The sequence below is a fragment of the Epinephelus lanceolatus genome, chromosome 21 (assembly GCF_041903045.1).
Source record: "Epinephelus lanceolatus isolate andai-2023 chromosome 21, ASM4190304v1, whole genome shotgun sequence".
NCBI classification, from domain to species: Eukaryota; Metazoa; Chordata; class Actinopteri; order Perciformes; family Serranidae; genus Epinephelus; species Epinephelus lanceolatus.
In genome coordinates, this window is record NC_135754.1 from 27,849,533 (window position 1) to 27,872,691 (window position 23,159).

General features: G+C 41.9%; 1 protein-coding gene across 2 annotated transcripts in view; it reads right to left on the minus strand.

Moving 5' to 3' along the window:
* Positions 1-4,443: 4,443 nt before the first annotated feature.
* Positions 4,444-23,159, minus strand: part of LOC117247385 (melanopsin-A-like) — a 35,775-nt gene continuing 17,059 nt past the window's right edge. The window contains exons 7-11 of one of the 2 annotated variants that reach the window (XM_033611918.2): positions 20,624-20,731; positions 19,861-20,032; positions 19,539-19,730; positions 14,762-14,833; positions 4,444-8,392 (exon numbers count right to left, since the gene is read on the minus strand). In XM_033611918.2, the coding sequence (XP_033467809.2) occupies positions 8,195-8,392; positions 14,762-14,833; positions 19,539-19,730; positions 19,861-20,032; positions 20,624-20,731 (742 nt within the window). In that variant the 3' untranslated portion in view covers positions 4,444-8,194. The remainder of the gene's footprint in view (positions 8,393-14,761; positions 14,834-19,538; positions 19,731-19,860; positions 20,033-20,623; positions 20,732-23,159) is intronic. The other variant, XM_033611919.2, reaches the window with a different exon arrangement.

Below are 23,159 nucleotides of genomic sequence, written 5' to 3' on the forward strand. Positions count from 1 at the left end.
ACATTTCTGGGGAGGTGCACGTCAGGCTATGGCGTAGGCTCTACGTCGATGCAGAGCCCATGCCATAGGTACGGCGTCAATCCAACACAGAGGTATAAATTCCGCTTAAATTGTCTGTAGGTGTGAATGTGAGTGTGAATGGTTGTCTGTCTCTATGTGTCTCTGGTGACCTGTCCAGGGTGTACCCTGCCTCTCTCGCCCAACGTCAGCTGGGATAGACTCAGGCTGAGCTGAGAGGTGGAGACTCTTACTTACTTGTTAGGTTATAAACCTGAAGGCAGGTGGGCAGACTGATGAGTGTTCGACAGACCAAAGTCGAAGTTCAGAACACAATGCAGTTTTCTTTGTATGTGCGCTAGGACACAGGCAAACATAGCTGGGGTCAACAAAGGGAAGCAGGTAGAATGAACAGCTGTTTGTTAATGTGAAGTGAAAGCACCTGAAGTGGGCGTTTCCCTTCCAGGTGGGGGTGCTTGTGCTCTCCTCCATGCCTCAGGTGTGATCACGTGACCTCTTGACGGGGACTTCTAAATGCACTGAAGGGAGCAGGAAGCAAAGCAACTACATGGAAACACAACCAACAGTTTTGGAGTTAGCGAGGTAACTTCAGGGTTAACTCTGGGTTTTCAGTACTACGAAGCTGGTTCTCTTTTTATAATAAATCACCGTGGTAACTGATGCTGAACAGCTAACAGGTTAACTTCAGAGTATCTGATCATAGCCTGTCAACACCCCGACCTCTGACCAGTCAGATCACTGAAGAAAACAGTGTTTATGAACAAAAGTCTGGCGTCTGAGGTAAAGAAGAGGAGCCTATGCTGTTAGAGGTCAGTAGAGTCATTTCATTGCTCCACAGGTCTGTACTACGAAGCCAGTTCAACTTGCCCAGGATATCTTCTCACTATCTGGTTTGACTAACCCTAACATTGGCCACCTGGATAACCAGTACTACAAAGCTGGTTATCAGCTAGTTCAGGTTTTCCTATCCAGCCACGAGCACGTTCATGTGAAGGAGGCGGGGGTGTTAATTATGAGCGACATCATCAGAACCATGAATGGAGGAGGCTGCTTCATATGATATGTGATGAAACAGTAGCGAAAGACAGTAAAATGTCAGTGGCGTGGGATGTAAAGGACAAGGTATCACTGAGCTATGGGCCTGTGTGACATTAGTATAGAATATTATTGGCTGTTTGGTTGGATGATGATGAAACGCCTCTGAATATGTCACATAAAACACTTTACAGTAACATCAGACTGTTTCTGCTGCTGAAGTAAAGTAACAGTGTGTGGATTATTTTACTAATAAAATATGATCTGTTTTATCCTAGCTCTCACCACACAGGTGTCTTGTGTTATTTTGAGCTGCAGTGATGGAATCAGAGTGTAAAAGAGGACTGGAGCACACTGATTCATTTGCAGCCTTTAATTGTGTAAAGGGAGTAATGTCTCAACACCACCGTGTTCATCAGCGTCAAAAAAGAGGGAACAACTCTGAATGACTGAATTATATTGATTTAAAGAAAGCAAACCAAATGGAGACACCTACACCCACTTACACCCTCCACTCCTACAAATCAATTACCGACTCTTACCTCTGCGGGGTGCCATGGTTCTGCAGGGACGATGATTCAGGTCAAACAGCATGCAGGATATCTGTCCATTTCTCTGACATATTGGTTAAATATGACCTAAGCTGATCCACTCTGTTATCTGACATCAGGATGTTCCATCTAATGGGCTGGATGGATCTCATCCATTCAGGAAACTGACCTAATGATTTATGAAAATATCGGTCAGTTGATGGACAGATGATGCATTAGGAGCTGCAGTGACCACAGTCATTGTGGTGCTGCACATGAATGTGTGTGTGTGAATATGAGTGGAGAAAGATGGTGTTTCGATCTTTTTTTTGCCAAATAAATGTAGTCATGTCCAGGGCCGCCCATAAGGGGGGAAAAAGGGGAACGTTTTCTGGAGCCCATGGATGCCAGCAATAATAACCATTTGATTTTGAACAAAACATTCACTGTTGCTAATTACATTAACGAAAATAAACGTACAATACAGATCATTGCTTTAGTAAAATGTATCCTGTCTCATAATGAAAAAGAACTCTCTTCTGAAAATGGTATGAGTCATTTTTTTTGGTGCGCAACCGCTGCATAAAAAGCAAAAGGCGGGCAGCCATGTGACCTCAGAAACTTACTGATTTAAACAATGACTTACCTTGCAACGCCAGAACCTCCTGACACAATTTCTCTCCCAACTCGTCAAATACTAACACTTGTTCAGTGGCCCTGCACGTCAAAATATGACGCACAAGGTACCCCTCCAGAATCAGCTTTGGATGTTCAGGGACTGCGTGTCAATTTATGCCCGTTACATGCATTGTGTATTTTCAAAATAAACTCCACCTTTCACAGGAAATGTACAGTTCTCACTCATTAAATGCATAGTCTATTTCAAAATAAAATTAAGGGGGAAAAACCCTAATTTTTAGGGTTACTTCATTAGATTTTGGCAACAAAAACAGATGGTTAGGTTCAGAAAAAAACATGGTTTGGCTTAAAAAAACTACGCTTGTTGGTGACATAATGCAACTTCACCTTTACCTCACATACGTCACTAGCTTAGTATGCTACCGATACTAGCACCCTACGTTGCTATTAACACTTTCCCCACCATTGACGAGATATTCCGGCAATCCGTGTTTTCAATGTTATGAAATAGGGGGTGCTGTTACACATCTTGTGAAACAGAACAGCACTGCCATGTCCAAAAACAAACGAAGAAAAAGATCTTCTGGAAACCCTAAGAAGATGTCTACAGAAATGTAGCAGCTTGTAAACTGCACAAAAATGATGGACTCAGACTTCGACAATTCCTGCTTTGATCGACATTCTGAATCCGATTTGGACGAAGAAGCAAACGAGTTTGGTGGGACGAAGCGGGATCTCCATGACGGTGACAGTGACACACGGACAAGGCGGCCACAGAGACAACGGTATCGATACTGAACGTGCAAACTTGTCCTGCTATACCTCAAACCGAACAATTCAAACTGACAAATGGAAATGAGAAAAAAGAACAAAAAAAATGTTAACTTGAAATTGATTTTATACTTGACAATGATGTTTTTTAATGAAAATGCACATTAAAGTGCGTTTAAATACAGAAGGTCTCGTCTTTAGTTTCATGTACATTCTGTTTAAATAACTCGATTGCCTTTTGGTTTCCCCACAGAAAACAAACAGCAGTCTCCTGGGTCTGAAGTTTGCTCAACCCATCCCTCTCCTGTGCTACATGACCAATGTGGACTTCCTGGCTCTTTATACTACAGTAGCTGCCTAGAACATCAAAAAATGCTGCCACACTGCTGCTGAATGTAAATCTGTATGTTGGTGTCTGACGCTGAGGGCCAGTGAACAAGTGTCCACCAACTGGGAGTGAGTCTGGGTTGGACCTGACTTGGATCTGGAAAGAGCTTTGAGCCCATATAATCATGTAACGACCAACTTTTTCTTCAGTCAGCTTAGAGAGCTGCTCCCAGCCCAACTGAAGAGGCAAACAACAGAGGCGCTAACATCGCAGCTAATATCACTCCCCATCAGGTAGTCTGCGCCACTGTACCGCTGACACATTCTCACTCTGACCTTGTCACATATTGACGTTTGGTCATGGACTTTCCACGTCCAGATACGAGGTGCAAGGTACCCTGGGTGTGTTGGTTGTTGACGTTCTAGGACGCCGTGTCAAGTTCTGCCTGTTACATGCATTGTCCTCTTTCAAAATACACTTCAGTTTTCACAGGAAATTAAATGTTTACATACAGTATCTTTCAAAATAATCAGTACAACACCGCCAATTGATGATTTTTCCTTCAGCAACAAACACACATCGTTGGGTTTAGGAAAAAAGAACTGGGTTTGTCTTTAGGATCTTAAGGTACATGAACACTGCTCTCTCAGGTGAATGTCAGTGTTTGTTAGACCCATCCACCACCCCCCCTGCCCACCCTAGGTGGATTTTCGCCACCTTAACTCTCGTCCTAGTCCCTTTGCGTTTTCCCCTGAGACCACCGAGCGCCATTAAACTAGAACGGTGACCGGCTGCGTCTCATGCCAACAGCTGCGATAAAGGACGCCTTTTTTGGTCAGTGTTTGATGCCGCAAGTCACTGCCCAAGTGCCAGATTTCGATGATTTCGGAGTGAGACTAGGTTGGTACATTAATGGATATTGCACCAAACGATTAATTGAGAATATAATTATTATTAATGCAGATTAATGAATAGTGAAAGCTGTCATTAGTCGCTGCCACAGTTTAATGCATGGCTAGTACAAGACACGGAAAGATGGCCACCAGGTCTGTGAAATTTTGCAACATTTTTATTTAGAAAAATAAATAATAACAACACAAAACATTCTGTACAAAGAAAAAAAACAACATGAAACCATCACTTCATTAAAGCAAAATTTAAATTCATATATATATATATATATATATAATATTGTGTATTTGTTTGGTCATAAAACATGTAATTTTGTACATTCATTGATGGGTGCGGCAGGGCAAATGAGCAATTGTTGCCTCCTTATCTTAGATTTTCACCTTTAATGTGACTGTTTATCATTTAAAAGAACAGTTATTACAATCATAGTCAATGATGCAGCAATCGTAGAAATGTCAAAGGGAACTGCGGCGTACAGGAGAAGGGGAGAAACAGAGCTTTGGAAATGAGAAGAATGTGAAAAACATAGTTGGTGTTATGTACATCTGTCTATGATGAGATCTATAATAACAACCCTGAAACCACTCTCTAGTAACAGTGAAGTCATTTAGTAAACTGTCATCTGTATATCTGAAAGTAGATATTACAGCAATGTATGGCATCAAGAGTACAGTAAAGGGTCCAGTTCTTCAGTGCGGACACACACACACACACACACACACACATACACACACACATATACTCATACAGTATTGGGTGACATACAATAGTGTTGTGACACATTTGTGGGCTGATCTATGGTACTTCATGTCATCGGGAATGGAAAAATCATTGACGAAGAGCCAGAGGGGCAACAATCTGACTGTGTCCTCTCCTGTCCTGTCCCATGTGTGTCTCAGTACCCAGATTAAAAGTAAAATATCTCATATCTCATCTCTATCTGCATTAAGTGTTTTTTTACCACTAGAGGACAAAGTGAGTGGAATGGGCCGTCATTTCTCCTGGCTAACATGCGGTGTATTGGCTGTGTGTTGCACCGGCCCAAAATTCTGAAGAACAATTAGTCCAAAAAATATCCCACTGGAATGAAACCCCATTTCTCCAACAGCCTGTTTTCCCCAAAAACAAACAACCATCACTCCAGAGCATCATTTCTCTGAAAATACACACTCACTGCAGTTAGACAATCCAATCACCAGCAGAAATGTTTGGATTGTACTTGTCTGTAAACCACGGTTATGTTACATTTGTACATCATTTTGTAGTGGATCAAGGGTGCGTTAAAATACCCAGGATCACGGACTCAAACACCGATGGGTGACGTTGCAAAGGGTTGGGGAAAAAAAGCTGGAATCTGTGGCTTAAATGCTGCTGAGAAACACTTTGAAGAGTACATGAAAAATACTCAGGATCGGGGGCTCAAACACCGCTGGGTAATGCTGCAAAGGGTTGGTAAAAACAGCTGGCATTGGTGGCCTAAAAGCTGCAGAGAAACGTTCGTAAAAAATACTCAGGATTGGGGGCTCAAACACCACTAGGAGAGTGTATCTTCTGGCATTTGTTTTGGGGACAATGGGCTTTCTAGTCCAGTGGGACATTTTTTTTTGGACAGGGCCTTGGATTGTTGGTCTGTCAGAAAAATGGCACGGCACCATTTGAGACCCACGGTCTCCTGGGTCAAAGTCCTGTGTTTGTTTGACCCATCCATCCACAGACTTTGTGGCTCTTAATACTACGTCACCTGCCTTCCTCCTTTACTACTATTATAATTACTACGGCCACTAGAAGTCGCCGCATAACAATAAAAATAAACATGGGTCGCGGTAAGCTGCTTGTACAAACGCCCTATGGGGTCGTTTTGGGGGGGGGGGGTACAGTCTCAAAAATCTACACGTGTGCTGCCTGAATACATTTGATATGTGGGAAACACAAGTACGAGCAAACTGCTTACTTACACATCTAGTAAATGAAGTTCTGGCTTCGTCCACCAGCTCTGTCACTACATGTGTTACTCTCTTTACCTCTTACTCGTTTACTTTGACTCTCTGACATTTCACAAGGTGTAGGTGCTGTTAGCTCGTATCAACTCTTGTGCTGGGAACTGCTCAAAGTTTTACAATAAGCAGCATGTTTTTAGTTTTAGTTTTGAGAACCAAACAAGTTTAAAGTGGGTGGGCTCGTGTCAGACTCGTTACTCTAAAAATGTAACAGATTACTCATTACAAAATTGAGATGTGTGCCTCTGTGTGAATGTCAGGGTTATCGCCGGTAAGTGTGACTAAGGACAGATAGCTTCTATGTACCTGGGGGCTTTAGCCAGTGTAGGGCTACAGACGACCTCTGCAGCCGCAGACGGTTCATCTTTGGTGGGGTGTATTTCCTGGAGATTCACGTTGTTGTGTTGTCCGTCGTAGTAGCTGCGGTGTTTCAGAGCAGAGGTTTGGGGACGTGTTTTTTGCAGTGGAAAGAGTTTAAGTATGACTTCCTGCAGCAACAGTGTTCTTGTCATCTTTCCTCCTGACAAAATCAAAGTGATGGGAATATTTCCAGCTGCTAAGGTCAGTGTTTCCAACCAGCTTGCTGCGTTGTGACGTGCGTGTGCAGCACGATGATTACGAAAATGAGTCTGCCGATGTGACTGTTGTATTTCAAGTCGGTAGTGATGTGATAACAAAAGTAACGTTGTAACGTGCTGTTTGGTTTTGGAGTAATTGTAATATTATTACTGATATTTCATCAGTAATTAGCTACACTACTTGTTACTGGAAAAAGTAATGATATTACTGTAATGTGTTACTGCCCAACAATGCCCAGTAGTCAATGGATTCTTTCCTAACATAGAAAATACTGCTTAATGCATCTTTAATATCAGTATTCATAGTTTATTCTGACACGCTCAAATAAAGTAGAAAAATCAAACAGTAGAAAGACTTTGGATTGGGTATCGAGAATTGCTTTTGAGTCGGTACTGATTTCACATCAAGACAAAGAGATTGATTAAAAAAAACATGCTTTTAGAGAGAATGGACAAAGTATGGACCTACTGCGCTTCTGCCAGTGTGTGCTGTTGTTCAGGTGGCTCAGAGGAAATCTCTGCTCGTCGTTTGTTTTGGAGGGAAAGAGACTGCTGTGGATGATTCGGTTCTCGGTAAGAACCTTCTGAACGTTTGGATCTTAAGATACCAGAGAAAAAGGTGAGCACAGATTACCAGGTATAGGCTAACAAGCCATCTCTGACCAAACAGCACTAGAAAAACACAGATTTTTTAACATGAAACTGCTTAACTCAGTGTTTTTACCAGTTTAAATCACTTAGTCTGTTTGTTTTGGAGAGGAGGAGACCTCTGCGGATAATTCAGAACAATGAACACTTGAGGAATTCTAACCTGGAGAAGTTTCAGTTGGTTGCCATCTGCAATCCTCACCACTAGATGCTGCTAAATCTCCCTAAATCTTACACACTGTTCCTTTAAAAGATTCCATGAATGTATGGCAAAATAAAGACGACTTAAATTTTACCTATATTTAAACTCAAAGAGAATCAGACGTGCCATGTATGACAAAACGTATTTTAGTGTCCCATACTCAAATATTATGACAATCTGAAAAAACAATAAATAAAACTCTAATCGATACCCAACCCTCATGATTCAACTTTCACATTATGTTTTTAAGGCTGATTTGTTGCCTCCGGCTCCGAGGTAAACCATCTTCAACCACTATGATATGTCAGAAAAACTAAAACGTGTGTGTGTGCAAATACGTACACAGGTATTTAAATTTACTAGCCACTCACACTCACATACACTCTGTATGCAAAGACGAATGAATAAAGGGCATGCTCTGGTTTTGACTTAGCATAACTAGCAAACAAAATGCTGGTACAGAAAAGTCCCAGGGAGGGAAATATTGAAACACAGACACACGGTTACACACTGCTGTTGCACTTCTGTCCAGCTGTTTAGGGTAATGCTGTTGTCTCCAGTCTGGCTATGTCAAGGGACTCCTTTGCAACTGGGCTGTATGTTTTGGTCAATTTGAGGCTGCCATGGAAACCTGGGGGACTATGCAGTATCGACGGGCTGGAAATGGAGGTTACAACGACGGGTGATGTCTTACACGCAGTCCTTGGCCCAGACTCCTCCATCACGTTATCCAGCTGTGTAGGTGGAGGAAGAGAGAGACAGAGAGATGTTGAGGTATTGTGACTAAGACTCCACATGTCGAATGTGAGTAGGTGGCTGGATGTTTGAAAGAAAACAATAAAAAGCAGTGAGATGGGGGTTGAGGAGAGAATGAAGTTTTATCAACTGTTGCTCTGATTTGGATCAATGCAACGCTCCTCCACTTGACCTGTGAGAGCAAGACATGAAGCAGTCACAGCTAATCAAAGGCATTGATCGTTTGGGTTGATGAATGGCTTTACCACAGTGCCCCTGATGGAGTGGGACTGTATCACTCGGTTGACCCCGAGATCAATAGCTCTGCACTAGAGGATCAAAGTACACTAACAGAGAATGTTAAAGTAGATGTTTTTAAGGATAAGTCTGTTTTATCACCACGTTTGGCTTAGTTTTGTAATTTTGCCCAACATTTCTATCAGTTAAAATTGTATTCACCATGTTAAAGATGTAATTCAACAATTTCGGAAATATTTGCAAACATACAGTACAGGCCAAAAGTTTGGACACACCTTCTCATTCAATGCGTTTTCTTTATTTTCATGACTATTTACATTGTAGATTCTCACTGAAGGCATCAAAACTATGAATGAACACATGTGGAGTTATGTACTTAACAAAAAAAGGTGAAATAACTGAAAATATGTTTTATATTCTAGTTTCTTCAAAATAGCCACCCTTTGCTCTGATTACTGCTTTGCACACTCTTGGCATTCTCTCCATGAGCTTCAAGAGGTAGTCACCTGAAATGGTTTCCACTTCACAGGTGTGCCTTATCAGGGTTAATTAGTGGAATTTCTCGCTTTATCAATGGGGTTGGGACCATCAGTTGTGTTGTGCAGAAGTCAGGTTAATACACAGCCGACAGCCCTATTGGACAACTGTTAAATTTCATATTATGGCAAGAACCAATCAGCTAACTAAAGAAAAACGAGTGGCCATCATTACTTTAAGAAATGAAGGTCAGTCAGTCCGGAAAATTGCAAAAACTTTGAATGTGTCCCCAAGTGGAGTCGCAAAAACCATCAAGCGCTACAACGAAACTGGCACACATGAGGACCGACCCAGGAAAGGAAGACCAAGAGTCACCTCTGCTTCTGAGGATAAGTTCATCCAAGTCACCAGCCTCAGAAATGGCAAGTTAACAGCAGCTCAGATCAGAGACCAGATGAATGCCACACAGAGTTCTAGCAGCAGACCCATCTCTAGAACAACTGTTAAGAGGAGACTGCGCGCATCAGGCCTTCATGGTCGCTGCTAGGAAACCACTGCTAAGGAGAGGCAACAAGCAGAAGAGATTTGTTTGGGCCAAGAAACACAAGGAATGGACATTAGACCAGTGGAAATCTGTGCTTTGGTCTGATGAGTCCAAATTTGAGATCTTTGGTTCCAACCGCCGTGTCTTTGTGAGACGCAGAAAAGGTGAACGGATGGATTCCACATGCCTGGTTCCCACTGTGAAGCATGGAGGAGGAGGTGTGATGGTGTGGGGGTGTTTTGCTGGTGACACTGTTGGGGATTTATTCAAAATTGAAGGCACACTGAACCAGCATGGCTACCACAGCATCCTGCAGCGACATGCCATCCCATCCGGTTTGCGTTTAGTTGGACGATCATTTGTTTTTCAACAGGACAATGACCCCAAACACACCTCCAGGCTGTGTAAGGGCTATTTGACCAAGAAGGAGAGTGATGGAGCGCTGCGGCAGATGACCTGGCCTCCACAGTCACCGGACCTGAACCCAATCGAGATGGTTTGGGGTGAGCTGGACCGCAGAGTGAAGGCAAAGGGGCCAACAAGTGCTAATCACCTCTGGGAACTCCTTCAAGACTGTTGGAAAACCATTTCAGGTGACTACCTCTTGAAGCTCATCGAGAGAATGCCAAGAGTGTGCAAAGCAGTAATCAGAGCAAAGGGTGGCTATTTTGAAGAAACTAGAATATAAAACATGTTTTCAGTTATTTCACCTTTTTTTGTTAAGTACATAACTCCACGTGTTCATTCATAGTTTTGATGCCTTCAGTGAGAATCTACAATGTAAATAGTCATGAAAATAAAGAAAACGCATTGAATGAGAAGGTGTGTCCAAACTTTTGGCCTGTACTGTACATACAAGTAACAATAAGTCAAGTCCAGTCCCCAGAGTAAAATGTTGCAATGTATGTCTGCAAACCATGAATCTTACTATATAATGATGAAAACTCTGTCTGTGTCTGTTCCATGTTTTTCTCCTCACTGACTTGGTCAATCCATGTGAAATTTGGCACAGTGGTAGAGGGTCATGGGAGGATGTGAATGAAGCAATATTACATCAACTGGCCAAAGGGGGGCGCTATAGCAACCGACTGAAATTGCAAACTTTGAATGGGCATATCTCATGCCCCGTATGTCATAGAGACATGAAACTTTGCACAGAGATGCCTCTCCTCATGAGGAACAAATTTACCCCAAGAACCCATAACTTCTGGTTATATAGATTTTCCGCCATTTTGAATTTTTTGAAAAACACTTAAAATCGATCTCTTCATAGGAAGTTTGACTGATGTGCATGAAACTCGGTGAACATAATCTAGGGACCAATATGTAAAGTTCCCTCTTGGCAAAAGTTGGAAAACTTACTAAAACTGAGCTTCTATAAGGCAATGAATATTGTGGAGGGCGTGGCTCATCACATAAAGGTGTATAACATCTCAAGGGTTTCACCCATCACCACGCAACTTTGTAGGCATATGACCACACATAATCTGAGGGGACCCCTCCATTATTGACCCCATCAAACAAAATGGGGGCGCTAGAGAGCTAATTTCTTATCTAGGCCTAACCGCCATATGGATTTTTACTAAACTTGGTAGATATGTAGAACAGGACGCCTCAAGGTGACTGGAGAAATTTAACTCTAATTGGCAACTGGGTGGCGCTATAACAACAGGAAAATGCTTAGAAATGGCTAAAATGCAACCAAGTGCTGTGGCTCCCCCTGTGGACCAATGTTTGTTTTTTCTTCTTCTAATTTTTGGTATGACTAAGTCATGGTATGGTATGCTGTACATAATCACGGAAACTGTCAGTCAGTCATTCTGTCTGTCCCATGTTTTTCTACTCACTGACGTGGTCAATCTATGTGAAACGGCACATATGCATTGAGGATTGGCATAGGTAGAAGGTGACAAAGCTACCAATGGGTATGGACTAGTATGTTAAATTGAACATTCTATTCGTATCATATCAACTTTGGAAAGTGACGTCATACATAATCATCAGTAGGTGGAGGGGATGGTGGATGGTGTATCCCCTGGGCAAGACGCCTGCCGAGCTGCAGACCTCTATACAAGACCAACAAGCAGCAGCGAGTGATTGTTGTGTTTCCAGCAGCTTTGTAGGCACTAAACCTGGGTGTTTGCATTGAATGTCAAAATACACACTAGTGGAACAACATCAGCAACATGACCGTTTATGTCCAAACTAGCTGTACATTCAATTTCTATAGAAGGCACTTTGCAGCCTGTACATACAACTGATTATCTCTCAGTTTTGCCTCACTAGACTTAACCAGGAGAGAGAAAAACACACAAAGACAAAAATGACCAACAATAAATAAAAAGTCAGACCCCAGGAGCAGGTGCAAAAAGCAATATTAGGCTACACAAATTGCCTGACAATTCCTATAGAGTCAACAGCAGTACAGATATTCACCAAGGCAGACAACATGGAGCTGTCCGAACAATTTAAACTGCACAACAGCTGCAGCCACACACTGACAGAAAAGGAGAGACTGCACAGATTTTATTTACACTGTAGCACAGTGGTTGTTGGTGTTCTCATCTGGAAAACTGTTGTTGTGCCCACATGTCTGAATGTTACTGTGTGAGCTTTGTGCACCACAGAGTCCTCCTCAATCTGCTCTGTGGTCAGCTTCTCTGCTGTTCATTCTTTATGCACAATTATAATATCACCAGTCCACTCAGCTTCTCTGTCCCACTGCACTCCTCAAAATTTTCCAACATGCTGAGCTAAATACACTCTCATCATTGAAAACAGTATAAAGGCTTCCTCAGACTTCCTCAGTGAAAGCAGAAGTCACCGCTGACAGATCCACCATGAGCATTTTAGCCCGAGTCAGGCTAACCATAGTCTGTGCCTGCGCTACTTTTGTGTCATTTTTGTGCCAGCTTTCAAGAGCACGGCAGCAGGTTGCGTCTGAGGTTGCAAAACAACCTTAACAAGCATTGTATAGCCTATTTACCTGAAATCCTAAACGCAGAGCTGATCTTCTTCCAGGAGCTGTTTATAAGTGTGTAGACCTATCGTCTGTGGGACGGATGTAAAGCTCTGGGTAGCCCTGCACTAACATGATCAACTTTTCTGTGTTCATCACAGACTGATATTTACAGAAGAAAGTAAAGAAATCTGTCGGCTGTGACTGGTTGTTCGTCGCCACATGATATGCAGTGCTACATTTTCACACAGTTCATCAGGACTGATTCATGTGACCTATGTTGTCACTCATAACGGATGCCGCTTGAAACGTAGAGAAGTATGATACTTGTGATTAGGGATGAGTACCGAAACCCGGTGCTAAATTAGCCCCGGGGCTAAACTATCAAAGACCGTAGTATTAATAAGCTCTGATAGTATTAGTTCTTTTACACATTTCGGTTTAATTCATTATCATCCTTCAACCTCCTCCACATACACACACATCCAAACACAGTTATACGAAAAGGTAGTTGGTAAACAGCCGAGTGGCCACGGTGGAAACAAAGTGAAGATAACTTGTAAAATTACTCGAGTTGACGGTAATTATTTAGAAATGAAAAAGAACCAATAAGAGTTCTGATTAAGTACAGAATCGATAAGGAGTATCACTAAAAGTAGTAGTAGTATCGCTAAAATCTTAACAATACCCACCCCTTCTTGTGATAAAAATGTACTAAAAGTAAAATTAGTGACTTACTTGTACTGTGCTAGGGCAGGGTGATATAATAACTATGTTTAATATATCAATATATTTTCAAGCAAGATATAATGTAGACAACACTGTTTATATCGATATAGCGTCAAGTTGTAACATGAACGAGAGCAAATGTGTGTCGTTACTTCCACCCCTGCAAACACGAGCTTGAAATATTCTCATTTAACTCTTGGCACGAAAAAAAATACGCTTGCTTCCCAAAATGTCAAACAACGTTGCTGCTAAGATCTAGGACTGTGGAAAATGTGGAAGTCGAGGAAAGTCACAAAAAACAAGCGGTCAGACGATCACGCCAACAACATACAGTATTTAGAGAAGAAAACTAAACTGCTGTCTGATCGCTTGTGTTTTTTGCTTTGTTGAACTTTGCTCCAGTGTTTTCGTTGTGTTTCCGGATCTCAGCAATTACTTTGAAAAGTACAGTGTTATTACAACAGGAATGATGTTAAAGGGCTGACTTCCTTTCATACATGCACATATAAGAAGTATAACGCCTATGCCTATGCCACCTAATGCTGGATTTTTTCCCCAAAAGAAGCAGCATGAAACCTATCTGTATTACAATTCTTAAGTATTTCTCTGTGAAATTCAAGTCTTTCTTTTCACAACAGCAGCTCATTCAAACTTGAGTGATTGTTGCCGTACAATATTCTTTTCATTTCTGTAGAACAGTCAGTCAATATTGTCTGTGGGGTTATTCAAATCCATCTTCACAGCATTTGAAATGAAGACACTGTCAAGTCAAGCCAGTGAAGGACATCCAAAGAAGCTAACACAATCAACTGATAACAGAAACATGAGTTTGGGCATGAAAGAACGAGCAGAGGATAAAAGGTTGAATGGGTTTTTGATTTTCCAAAAGGTTTGATTAATATTGATGTCAGAGCAGCAGGAAATGAATGAAACTGGATAGGATGGAAAGCACGGGTGATCAGAGGGCAAATAAAGAAGGACTGAAAAGAAATGGCAATCATTTCACGTTACTTAAACTTTTAAAACAGTTTGTTTGGCTACAGACAGCAACATTAAATGTGCTAGAATCACTGAACAGTGTTGGAGAATGAGTGACATGCCCCTTTAAATACCCCTAAAGCACAAATGACCACAACACCTGGGTGGGATGGATAGAAAAGGCTGGTGCTACTTTTTTAAATCATGAACAAATCCTTTGAAAAGAACAACAAGGAATTTATCTTACTGACTGACTGGACTTAAGGAGCTCTTGGAGAATACATGTTAGTCGGATAAATTTGTTGCCAATTCTATTTTTGTTTCAATGGGATTTGTTGATTTTCTTGACACACACAAAAAAACAAAAACAGATGCCACATCTACTGCACAGAGCAAGAGGTGGATGAATCGACGGACTCTTACAGTAGCTGGCAGATGACTGGTTGGCTGCAGACTGATGTCCGACATGGAGATGTCTTCAGGCTCTGTCACAGTCTGAACAGTGCGCACACAAACACAGCCATTTAGTGTTAGTTATGATCAAAAGATAGTTTGTGCTATTTTAGCCACTTGGGTCACATTCTTACGAAAAACAGAGCGAGTCCAAATCGGGATTTGAACATGGACCTTTTAAATAAAAAAGCATTTATCCTAAAAGTATGTCACGTTGTCCCCGCCCAAAAAAACATGAAAGTAGCACAGGACTGTTGTTCTGACAAAATTCAAGACATTTCCAACCATTAATTACAGCAGGAAAATTCACCAGAAGGCAGGAAATAAAGTGTTTGATGCTCAAAGTGTCCTGATGGAGGAACCCCTAACCCCCCCATTGTACCAAAGGAACTGTTCTGTACCGTCCCCATGTTTGGTCCCCCCTCTGTTGGGGTACCTAGCACACAGATCAGGTACTAAAAGGTGGAGCTGTGAACACTGCAGTCTGTTGATTGGTCAGTAGAGGACAGTCACTCTGCTCAGGGCTGAGTTGTGTCTGGTTTTGAGGCTCATGTAACCACTGTTCATACTGTGGAGAGTTTTATTAGTAAACTGTAACCAGGCCCGGAGAGGCTAATCGGGAGGACTGGGACAATTCCTGATAGGCGGGTCTGACATTTGGGCCGCAAGGGCCGGTGTTCAGTCATGGCACTGGGTATCACATATGCTGCTACCACTGTCCCTGGGCCGCCTCTACTGGCAGCCTCCTTTCATATTTAATAGAGGCGGCACAATACCTGACAGTAATATTCTCAGCTGTCAGGATGTGCCTGCTGTAAAGGGTAAATATAATCATAGAAGGCTGAAAATCACAGGACATGTCTGTTCTGATTATACAAGTCAGCAGTGTAAAGCTCAAGCATGTGGGGGCCTCCTTTCATATTTAATAGAGGGGGGGACCGTATCTAAAAGTTCAGCTGTCAAGATGCCCCCCGCCACAGGCCTTTGCCACCTTGCTCTCGAAAAAACCCAGAGAAAACCCTGAGAGATAATGTTATTAGAGAGTGCAACACTTTTTATTTTTTCAAATTTAACATTTAATATTTTTATTTATTCTTTTATTTCATTTTTAAGGTTTGGATATCTGTGAATGCTTTTTTGAACAGAATATAGATTCTGAAATTGTTGAAAAGGACGTTGGATATAATGTCGGAGATGTGCACTCGTGTTGAAATAAATCTACATTGTGAAGCAACCCTTACTTGCACTGAATTGGAATTATTTTAGAAAAATACACTGAATTACAAGGCTTCAGAGAGCAGTGCGCTATTGTAGACTTAACATATAAGGTTATAATAGGTCGTGATCTAAAGTGGGCCAGTCTGAGGCATGAAACTCTAGGGCTGAAAAATGAGTCCCACTCCAGCCCTGACTGTAACTATAAAATGAAAGGATGTTTTGCTGCCTCTTGCAGCAGCTGGAGTCTGAGAAAAATAATGACAACAACCCCGCCCACATTTAAGAGTACTGTTTGCAGTGGAAACACTAGGGTCTAGGTACCATGTCTGAAGGGTTACTGTTGGTTCCAAAGGTACCATACTGAAAGTGTTTGGTGGAGACGAGGCTTAAGAGTACAAATAGGTAAAAATAAATTACAGACAAAAGTAAAGGCGTATATCCTCTGCTCTGTGCAGAGACAATAGCAGATGGAGGTCAAAGACTCCTCGACAACCAGCCGTCTGCATCTGCAACAAGTGCAGTACATTGAAACACAGAGTCGTATCATGCAAACTCTGGATTAAGTCTGAAACTCCCAGATTATTGGATTAGTCTTTAGAGCCTCAGTAATGGAGTCCTGCACAGCAGTAAGGCTGCACAGTATGCGTGTGTTTGCATATAAGCATACTTGTGTTTTTTCTGTGAAGTAAGATGATTATAGGGAGGCGGAAATGCTCCACATGCCCCACATAGGATGACCTGTCACAAGTCCCAATATTAATGTGTGTGTGTCTCCATCCTTTACACTCGCATCCTTAACCTCACATAATGCACATCGCTTTAATACAGCTCACTATACAAGAGGATGTTTTCCTTTTTTTACAGTCAAACAGTATTTCCTATTGGCTGAAACTCCACTTGGTACAACTTAAAAACGAGGAGCAAACTGGCCAACAAACAAGTGATCAATCATGTTTTAAAGATATTCATAATATATCATATTAAACCACCAGTAAGGAGGTAAAAACAAAAGGTGATTATTCAAGTCACCCAGCTGGTAAATGAGCCATCGATCGTGATGCATAAATAAAACAGCTGCTGCCTGTTAGCTGATGAAAGCAAGACTTCAATGCTCGGCCTAAATTAACGCTCTAATACTCTTAGACACTCAACAACTGCTGAGTCAATGGAAGTAGATGGCACTTGGCTTGTGGTGCTCAAAGAAAAAAAAAATGTTTGAAAAACTCTCCAACGATGTCTCTTTCTATAAACCATGACCCGGTTACACAAGATAATCCAGACCTTGTTGTGAGCAGTTTCATGTAGGGACTATTTTCTTTCTACTGAACACTCTCGAAATCTATCATCACACAAAAGGAAGTGTGCATCTACTCATCATAGTGTGAGATCCAAACATTAATGTGGCGACGTCCAGTGGTGCTAGGTGAGCTAACAGTAGATGCACCATTTCTTCTGAGCGGTAATACGGTTGGCGAATGTAGTTCAGTTTTGATTTAGATTTAGTTTTGATTTTGGTGTGAACTGTCCCTCAAACCTCTGCAAGGTTGCTTACACCTTGAGAGGTGCTGAGGTCACATGTGGGTTGTTGGTCCACCTGGCTATCATGTGAAGCCCTTTTAAAAGATCGCATTATAGGGCGAGGTCCCTTCTTTATGCCGCCCTCGTGCTGCTCCCGTGTGTGATTTTAGACAGCGTGCGGGCATCTCGGATTCAAAAGAGGCGTGGCATGTAATACAATAGCATCAGCCTCTAGTGTAGCAAATAACGCATGCGTCCGCAGCGCTTTATAAACAATAACAGTGGCATAACATGGCAATAACAATGATCTACCATTGCTGTTATTTGGCAGCTGATCCCGTTCTTTGCTTGGAGGGTAAAGAGCTCCCATGTGTCATTATTTTTCTAATTTGTGGACATTTTCAGCCACTGTACTTCGAGTTAGCCGCCAGCTGCTACCAGCTTCCTTTTAAATATCCAGGGGGTTGCAAAACGTCACACCCCTGTCGCCCATGGTCCCGTCCTGCCGGCTGTCCCATTTACACAGATATCAGCACAGTTACTACCTCCATTCCCGGCTCAGAGGTGAGACAACTCTGCCCCCCCCATTCCTCCATAGCACCTTTTATACAGAACGGCAAGGCGGCATAACGGTGTGATATTCCCACCTTGAACAGGCAGTGTAAAAAGTGCAAGTGGCTCATCAGAGTCACATGTTGTGGCCACCTGATCCAAGCTGCTACATTCCAAAGCGAGGTGAAAAGTCGGCCGTCATACAGAAGGGGGAAATCCGATATTGTTTACATACGGGGATACTAGCCCAAATTTTCAGACAGTCTCTCCTGAAAGACATTCAAAGAGTTGCACTTGGTTGTTTACATGTAAAGTGAGTGAAGTTGTGTAAAGTATGAAAAAGAGAGTTCAAGAGAGAAGTTCAAACCCAGCGTACTTCCTCACCTCCACACAGCTGACAAATGACGGCGTGAGGTGGGTGTTAATGTCTTTTCCAGCTTCAGAGGTTTTAGAGTGGGGGGTCTCTAAAGCTATTCCACCCCCCAACTAATGCTGACAGAGCGGTAGGACAACATGTCTTACTGATGACTGAGAATCTTCACTGTCGATGTTTTAAAGTGCTTTGAAGGAACTGACAATAACCGTGATATTTAAAAATGAAACACTGATATCAAGTTACCCATTAGGTTTTCCCCCCACAATCCAAAGACATGCAGGTTAATTGGTGACTGTGTCTCTTTAATGCCATTTTGAGTCTCTTCCTGATCAGTATGTGTTAATTTGAGTGCAGGCGAAGGCTAGGGATTGAGGCCCTGACACTTTTGGCCCCTGGGCCTGTGCCCTGTAGGCTCATTCAGTAATCCATCCATGAGTAGGGAGGTCCCTGCTGTGTCTCTCTTTCAGCTGAGGGGTCTTGGTAGTGGTGTTAAGAAAATAATGTGAAAGTCCTGCAAGGCTAGGAGCTTCTGTTTTCTCCCTGGAACCTTAACATCTGTGACTTAATGACAGTTCAGAGTGTGAACCAGACTCCATGTGACACTGAAACACTGGGATCACAAAATCAAACCGTACAGTCACAAGACCAAAGCAACATGACCGCATCAGATAACATGCTGAGGAATCCCGTTCATAACTGTGAGGAGTCTGGATTTTAAGAGGGCGCCAGTCAACATGACCTCATTGAGTTACCTGCCATGTAATGCTGAACATAAACATGACGTCTATTGACTTTAACAGGACTCCAAAACAACATGACCTCACGTCTCAAATTTAGGAGAAGAGGGTTAAGATCGGTCTTGACGTAATGACAAAACAGAAACAAAACTAACGTGAGAAAAGTTAAACTGAGCCCTAAAAAGACACTCTGTCTCTGTCTGATGACACCTATCTGAGACTCAGAGTAATAAAGTTAGAAATGCATGACTTTCAGATTGCATAAAGCCTCAGTTTAATACGTACCAATGCACATTAAAGTATGTAAGTAACAGTATGTTGACATTAAGCAGGCCCCAGTACTCACTGTGATCTGTGAGAGGTGACATATGGCCGGGTCAGTGGGGTTGTGTGCAGCGGTTCTCTCAAACTCTCCCGTGTTGTGACCTCTCACCTTTGACCTCTGGCTGGCATGGCGCACCTGTTTCACATCACCAGACAACTGACGAATGACGGGTGCCCGAGACGAGCAGTCCTCCTCCGTGTCTGAGAAGTGGGCCTGAGACAACACACAGATAAAATCACCCGCGCACACACACGAGACTAAAATCAGCAACTCGTAAATCAGAGCATTTGTCATTGGAAGTGTAAGACAGAGACATACCAGATTAGATATGAGGTACACTCACTGATTCGCTATCAGACAGGGAGGAGTTGCGGGGCTTGCTGGGGCCTTTGGACTCTGATTGGCTGGTGAGGGTTGATCGGCGGGTGGACTGGAAACTGCTGCTGCTGAAACGGTCTCGGCCAGTAACACACAGCAATACCCCGAGGTAGGGAATATACCTGCTGAGTGCTGACCTGAGGGACAGAAACAAAGAAATATTACAAATCTATAATTCTTTTGTGCAGAGTTTGCATGTTCTCCCCGTGTCAGCGTGGGTTTTCTCTAGGTACTCCAGCTTCCTCCCACAGTCCAAAGACATGCAGGTTAACTGGTGACTCTAAACTGTCTGTAGGTGTGAATGTGAGTGTGAATGGTTGTCTGTCTCTATGTGTCAGCCCTGTGATAGTCTGGTGACCTGTCCAGGGTGTACCCTGCCTGGGATAGGCTCCAGCCACCCCTGTGACCCAACAGGATAAGTGGCTACGGAAAATGAATGAATGAATGTTGTGGTTCTTCCTAGAGTTTCCAATGGTTGTCAGGAGTCATCGTGTCTATACTTAATAATAATATTGTAGTTGCATAGTCTACAAATGACTTAAACCTCATTGTAAAGCCCATTCTACCCGTTTTGACAATACTGTACTTAATTATAGCAACACAAATAAAGTAAACTTGAATTTGACAGAAGTAAGAAAGTTGGGAAACAGCAAATTCAGCATAATGCTATTTCCACAGCATTCATTTATTCTGCTGTCTATGACACAATACATGAGCGTGCATCCTACCTGTATTTGGGGTGTGTTATGGCATATATGATGGGGTTGTGGATCGCAGATGCTTTGGCGATCACAGCAGGAACAGAGTTCATATACGGAGTCAACAAGTCTGCGTACCTGAGAGAGAAAGGAGAGATATTGGTAAGAGGAGGACAAATGAGACAAGGAAATGAGACACATTCATGTGACAAGGGCAGCAGTGGGTGTGTTCACAACTACAAGATGAATGTAGAGACACAGGAGTGGAGCGTACAGTCACACCCACACTCATTTTATTGTATAAAGATTTTACTGACTCTTTTGATTTTACTGACTTTATGATGTAGTTGCAGGTGTAAGATCCAACTAATAATTTCATGACACATTTTTAAACAATCCTGCCTTTTAGCTTATCCTATCAAATAAAACTACCTTGACTATAAAATCTTGATTTTAGCTGCTTTAAAGGGAACCTTCTATGCTTGTCCTCATATTTCTATCAGATGTTCATATTATATGTGGCCAAAGTTTCAGATAATGAGATGAGATAGAAGTGTGTAAAAGTAATCCCTGGGAACTAAGGCTTCAGACCGTTCTGAATACTCTGTTTCCAATGTTTTTCTAATTACACTTGAAGACAGGCTGACAACGGATCTCTTTATGTGGTCATCTGCTCCAGGCACACTACTGCAAGTGTTTACATTACATACACTGCTACATGTAGCTACATGCTAACAGTAAAGATACATTTTATCTAGGGTGCCAATATTGTTCATTCTTTCCCGCCTTTGGATTTGATCCTGCTGGAACATGTCCAGTTGTAAAGATTTTAGTTCAGAAGCTTTTATTGGTGACACTATTCTTTGTTACAGTCATTCCCCAGCTGCAGGTACACTGCTACATATTGCTACATGCTAACATCAGGGAAACACGTAGCTTAATCTTGTTTTCCGATGTTTTTAATTCCTCCATGATTTTGGATATTCCTCCTGACACGTCCAGTTGTGAAGATTTTGGTTTAGAAGCTTTTATTGGTAATTTTTCACAGTAGAAAGTGCCACTTTTCTTTGTTACAGTCATTCCCCAGCAGCACGTACACTGTTACATGTAGCTTCAACATCAGGGAAATATGTAATCTTGTTTGCTGATGTTGTTAATTTCTTCCAGATTTTGAATGATATTCCTGCTGGAATATAAAGAAAGTGCCTGTAGGCTTTGTTACAGTCATTCCCCGACTCCATGTACACTGCTACATGTAGCTACATGCTATCATTAGGGAAAACATGTAATTTTGAGTATCAGAGTTGTTAATTTATTCATGCCTTTAGATTTGTTCCTGCTGGAACATGTCCAGTTGTAAAGATTTTAAATTAGAAGCTTTTATTGGTGACACTATTCTTTGTTACAATCATTCCCCAGCTGCAAGTACACTGCTACATGTAGCTACATGCTAACATCAGGAAAACATGTAACCTAATCTTGTTTAACGATGTTGTTAATTTCTCCCTGATTTTGGATATTTCTGCTGTCACACGTCAAGTTGTGAAGATTTTGGTTTAGAAGCTTTTATTGGTGATTTTTCACAGTAGAAAGTGCCACTATTCTTAGTTACAGTCATTTCCCAGCAGCACGTACACTGCTACATGTAGCTTCAACATCAGGGAAATATGTAATCTTGTTTGCCAATGTTGTTAATTTCTTCCCGATTTTGAATGATATTCCTGCTGGAACATAAAGAAAGCGCCTGTAGTCTTTGTTACAGTCATTCCCCGGCTGCATTTACACTGCTACATGTAGCTATATGCAATTTTGAGTATCAGAGTTGTTAATTTATTCATGCCTTCGGATTTGATCCTGCTGGAGCATGTCCAGTTGTGAAGATTTTAGTTTAGAAGCTTTCATTGGTGACACTATTCTCCATTATAGTAATTCCCCGGCTGCAAGTACACTGCTACATGTCACTACATGCTAACATCAGGAAAACACAGAACCTAATCTTGTTTAGCGATGTTGTTAATTTCTCCCCGATTCTGGATATTCCTGCTGTCACACATCCAGTTGTCAAGAAGAAGCTTTTATTGGTGATTTTTCACAGTAGAAAGTGCCACTATTCTTAGTTACAGTCATTTCCCAGCAGCACGTACACTGCTACATGTAGCTTCAACATCAGGGAAATATGTAGTCTTGTTTGCCAGTGATGTTATTTTCTTCCTGATTTTGAATGATACTCCTGCTGGAACATAAAGAAAGTGCCTGTAGTCTTTGTTACAGTCATTCCCCGACTCCATGTACACTGCTACATGTAGCTACATGCTATCATTAGGGAAAACGTGCAATTTTTAGTGTCAGTGTTGTTAATTTCTTCACACTGAAGATATTACACCGAATATATACAACACTACAGAAACTGCATAAAATGAACCCAGATATATCTGACCTATGCTGGCATAGTTGTGGAGAGAGAGAGTCTTTAATGGACATTATGGCAATGTCCAGAGATAAATCAGTTTTGGGTAGGAGTAAAAAATGTTTTATGTACAATATTTAATGAGGATGTATGTATATG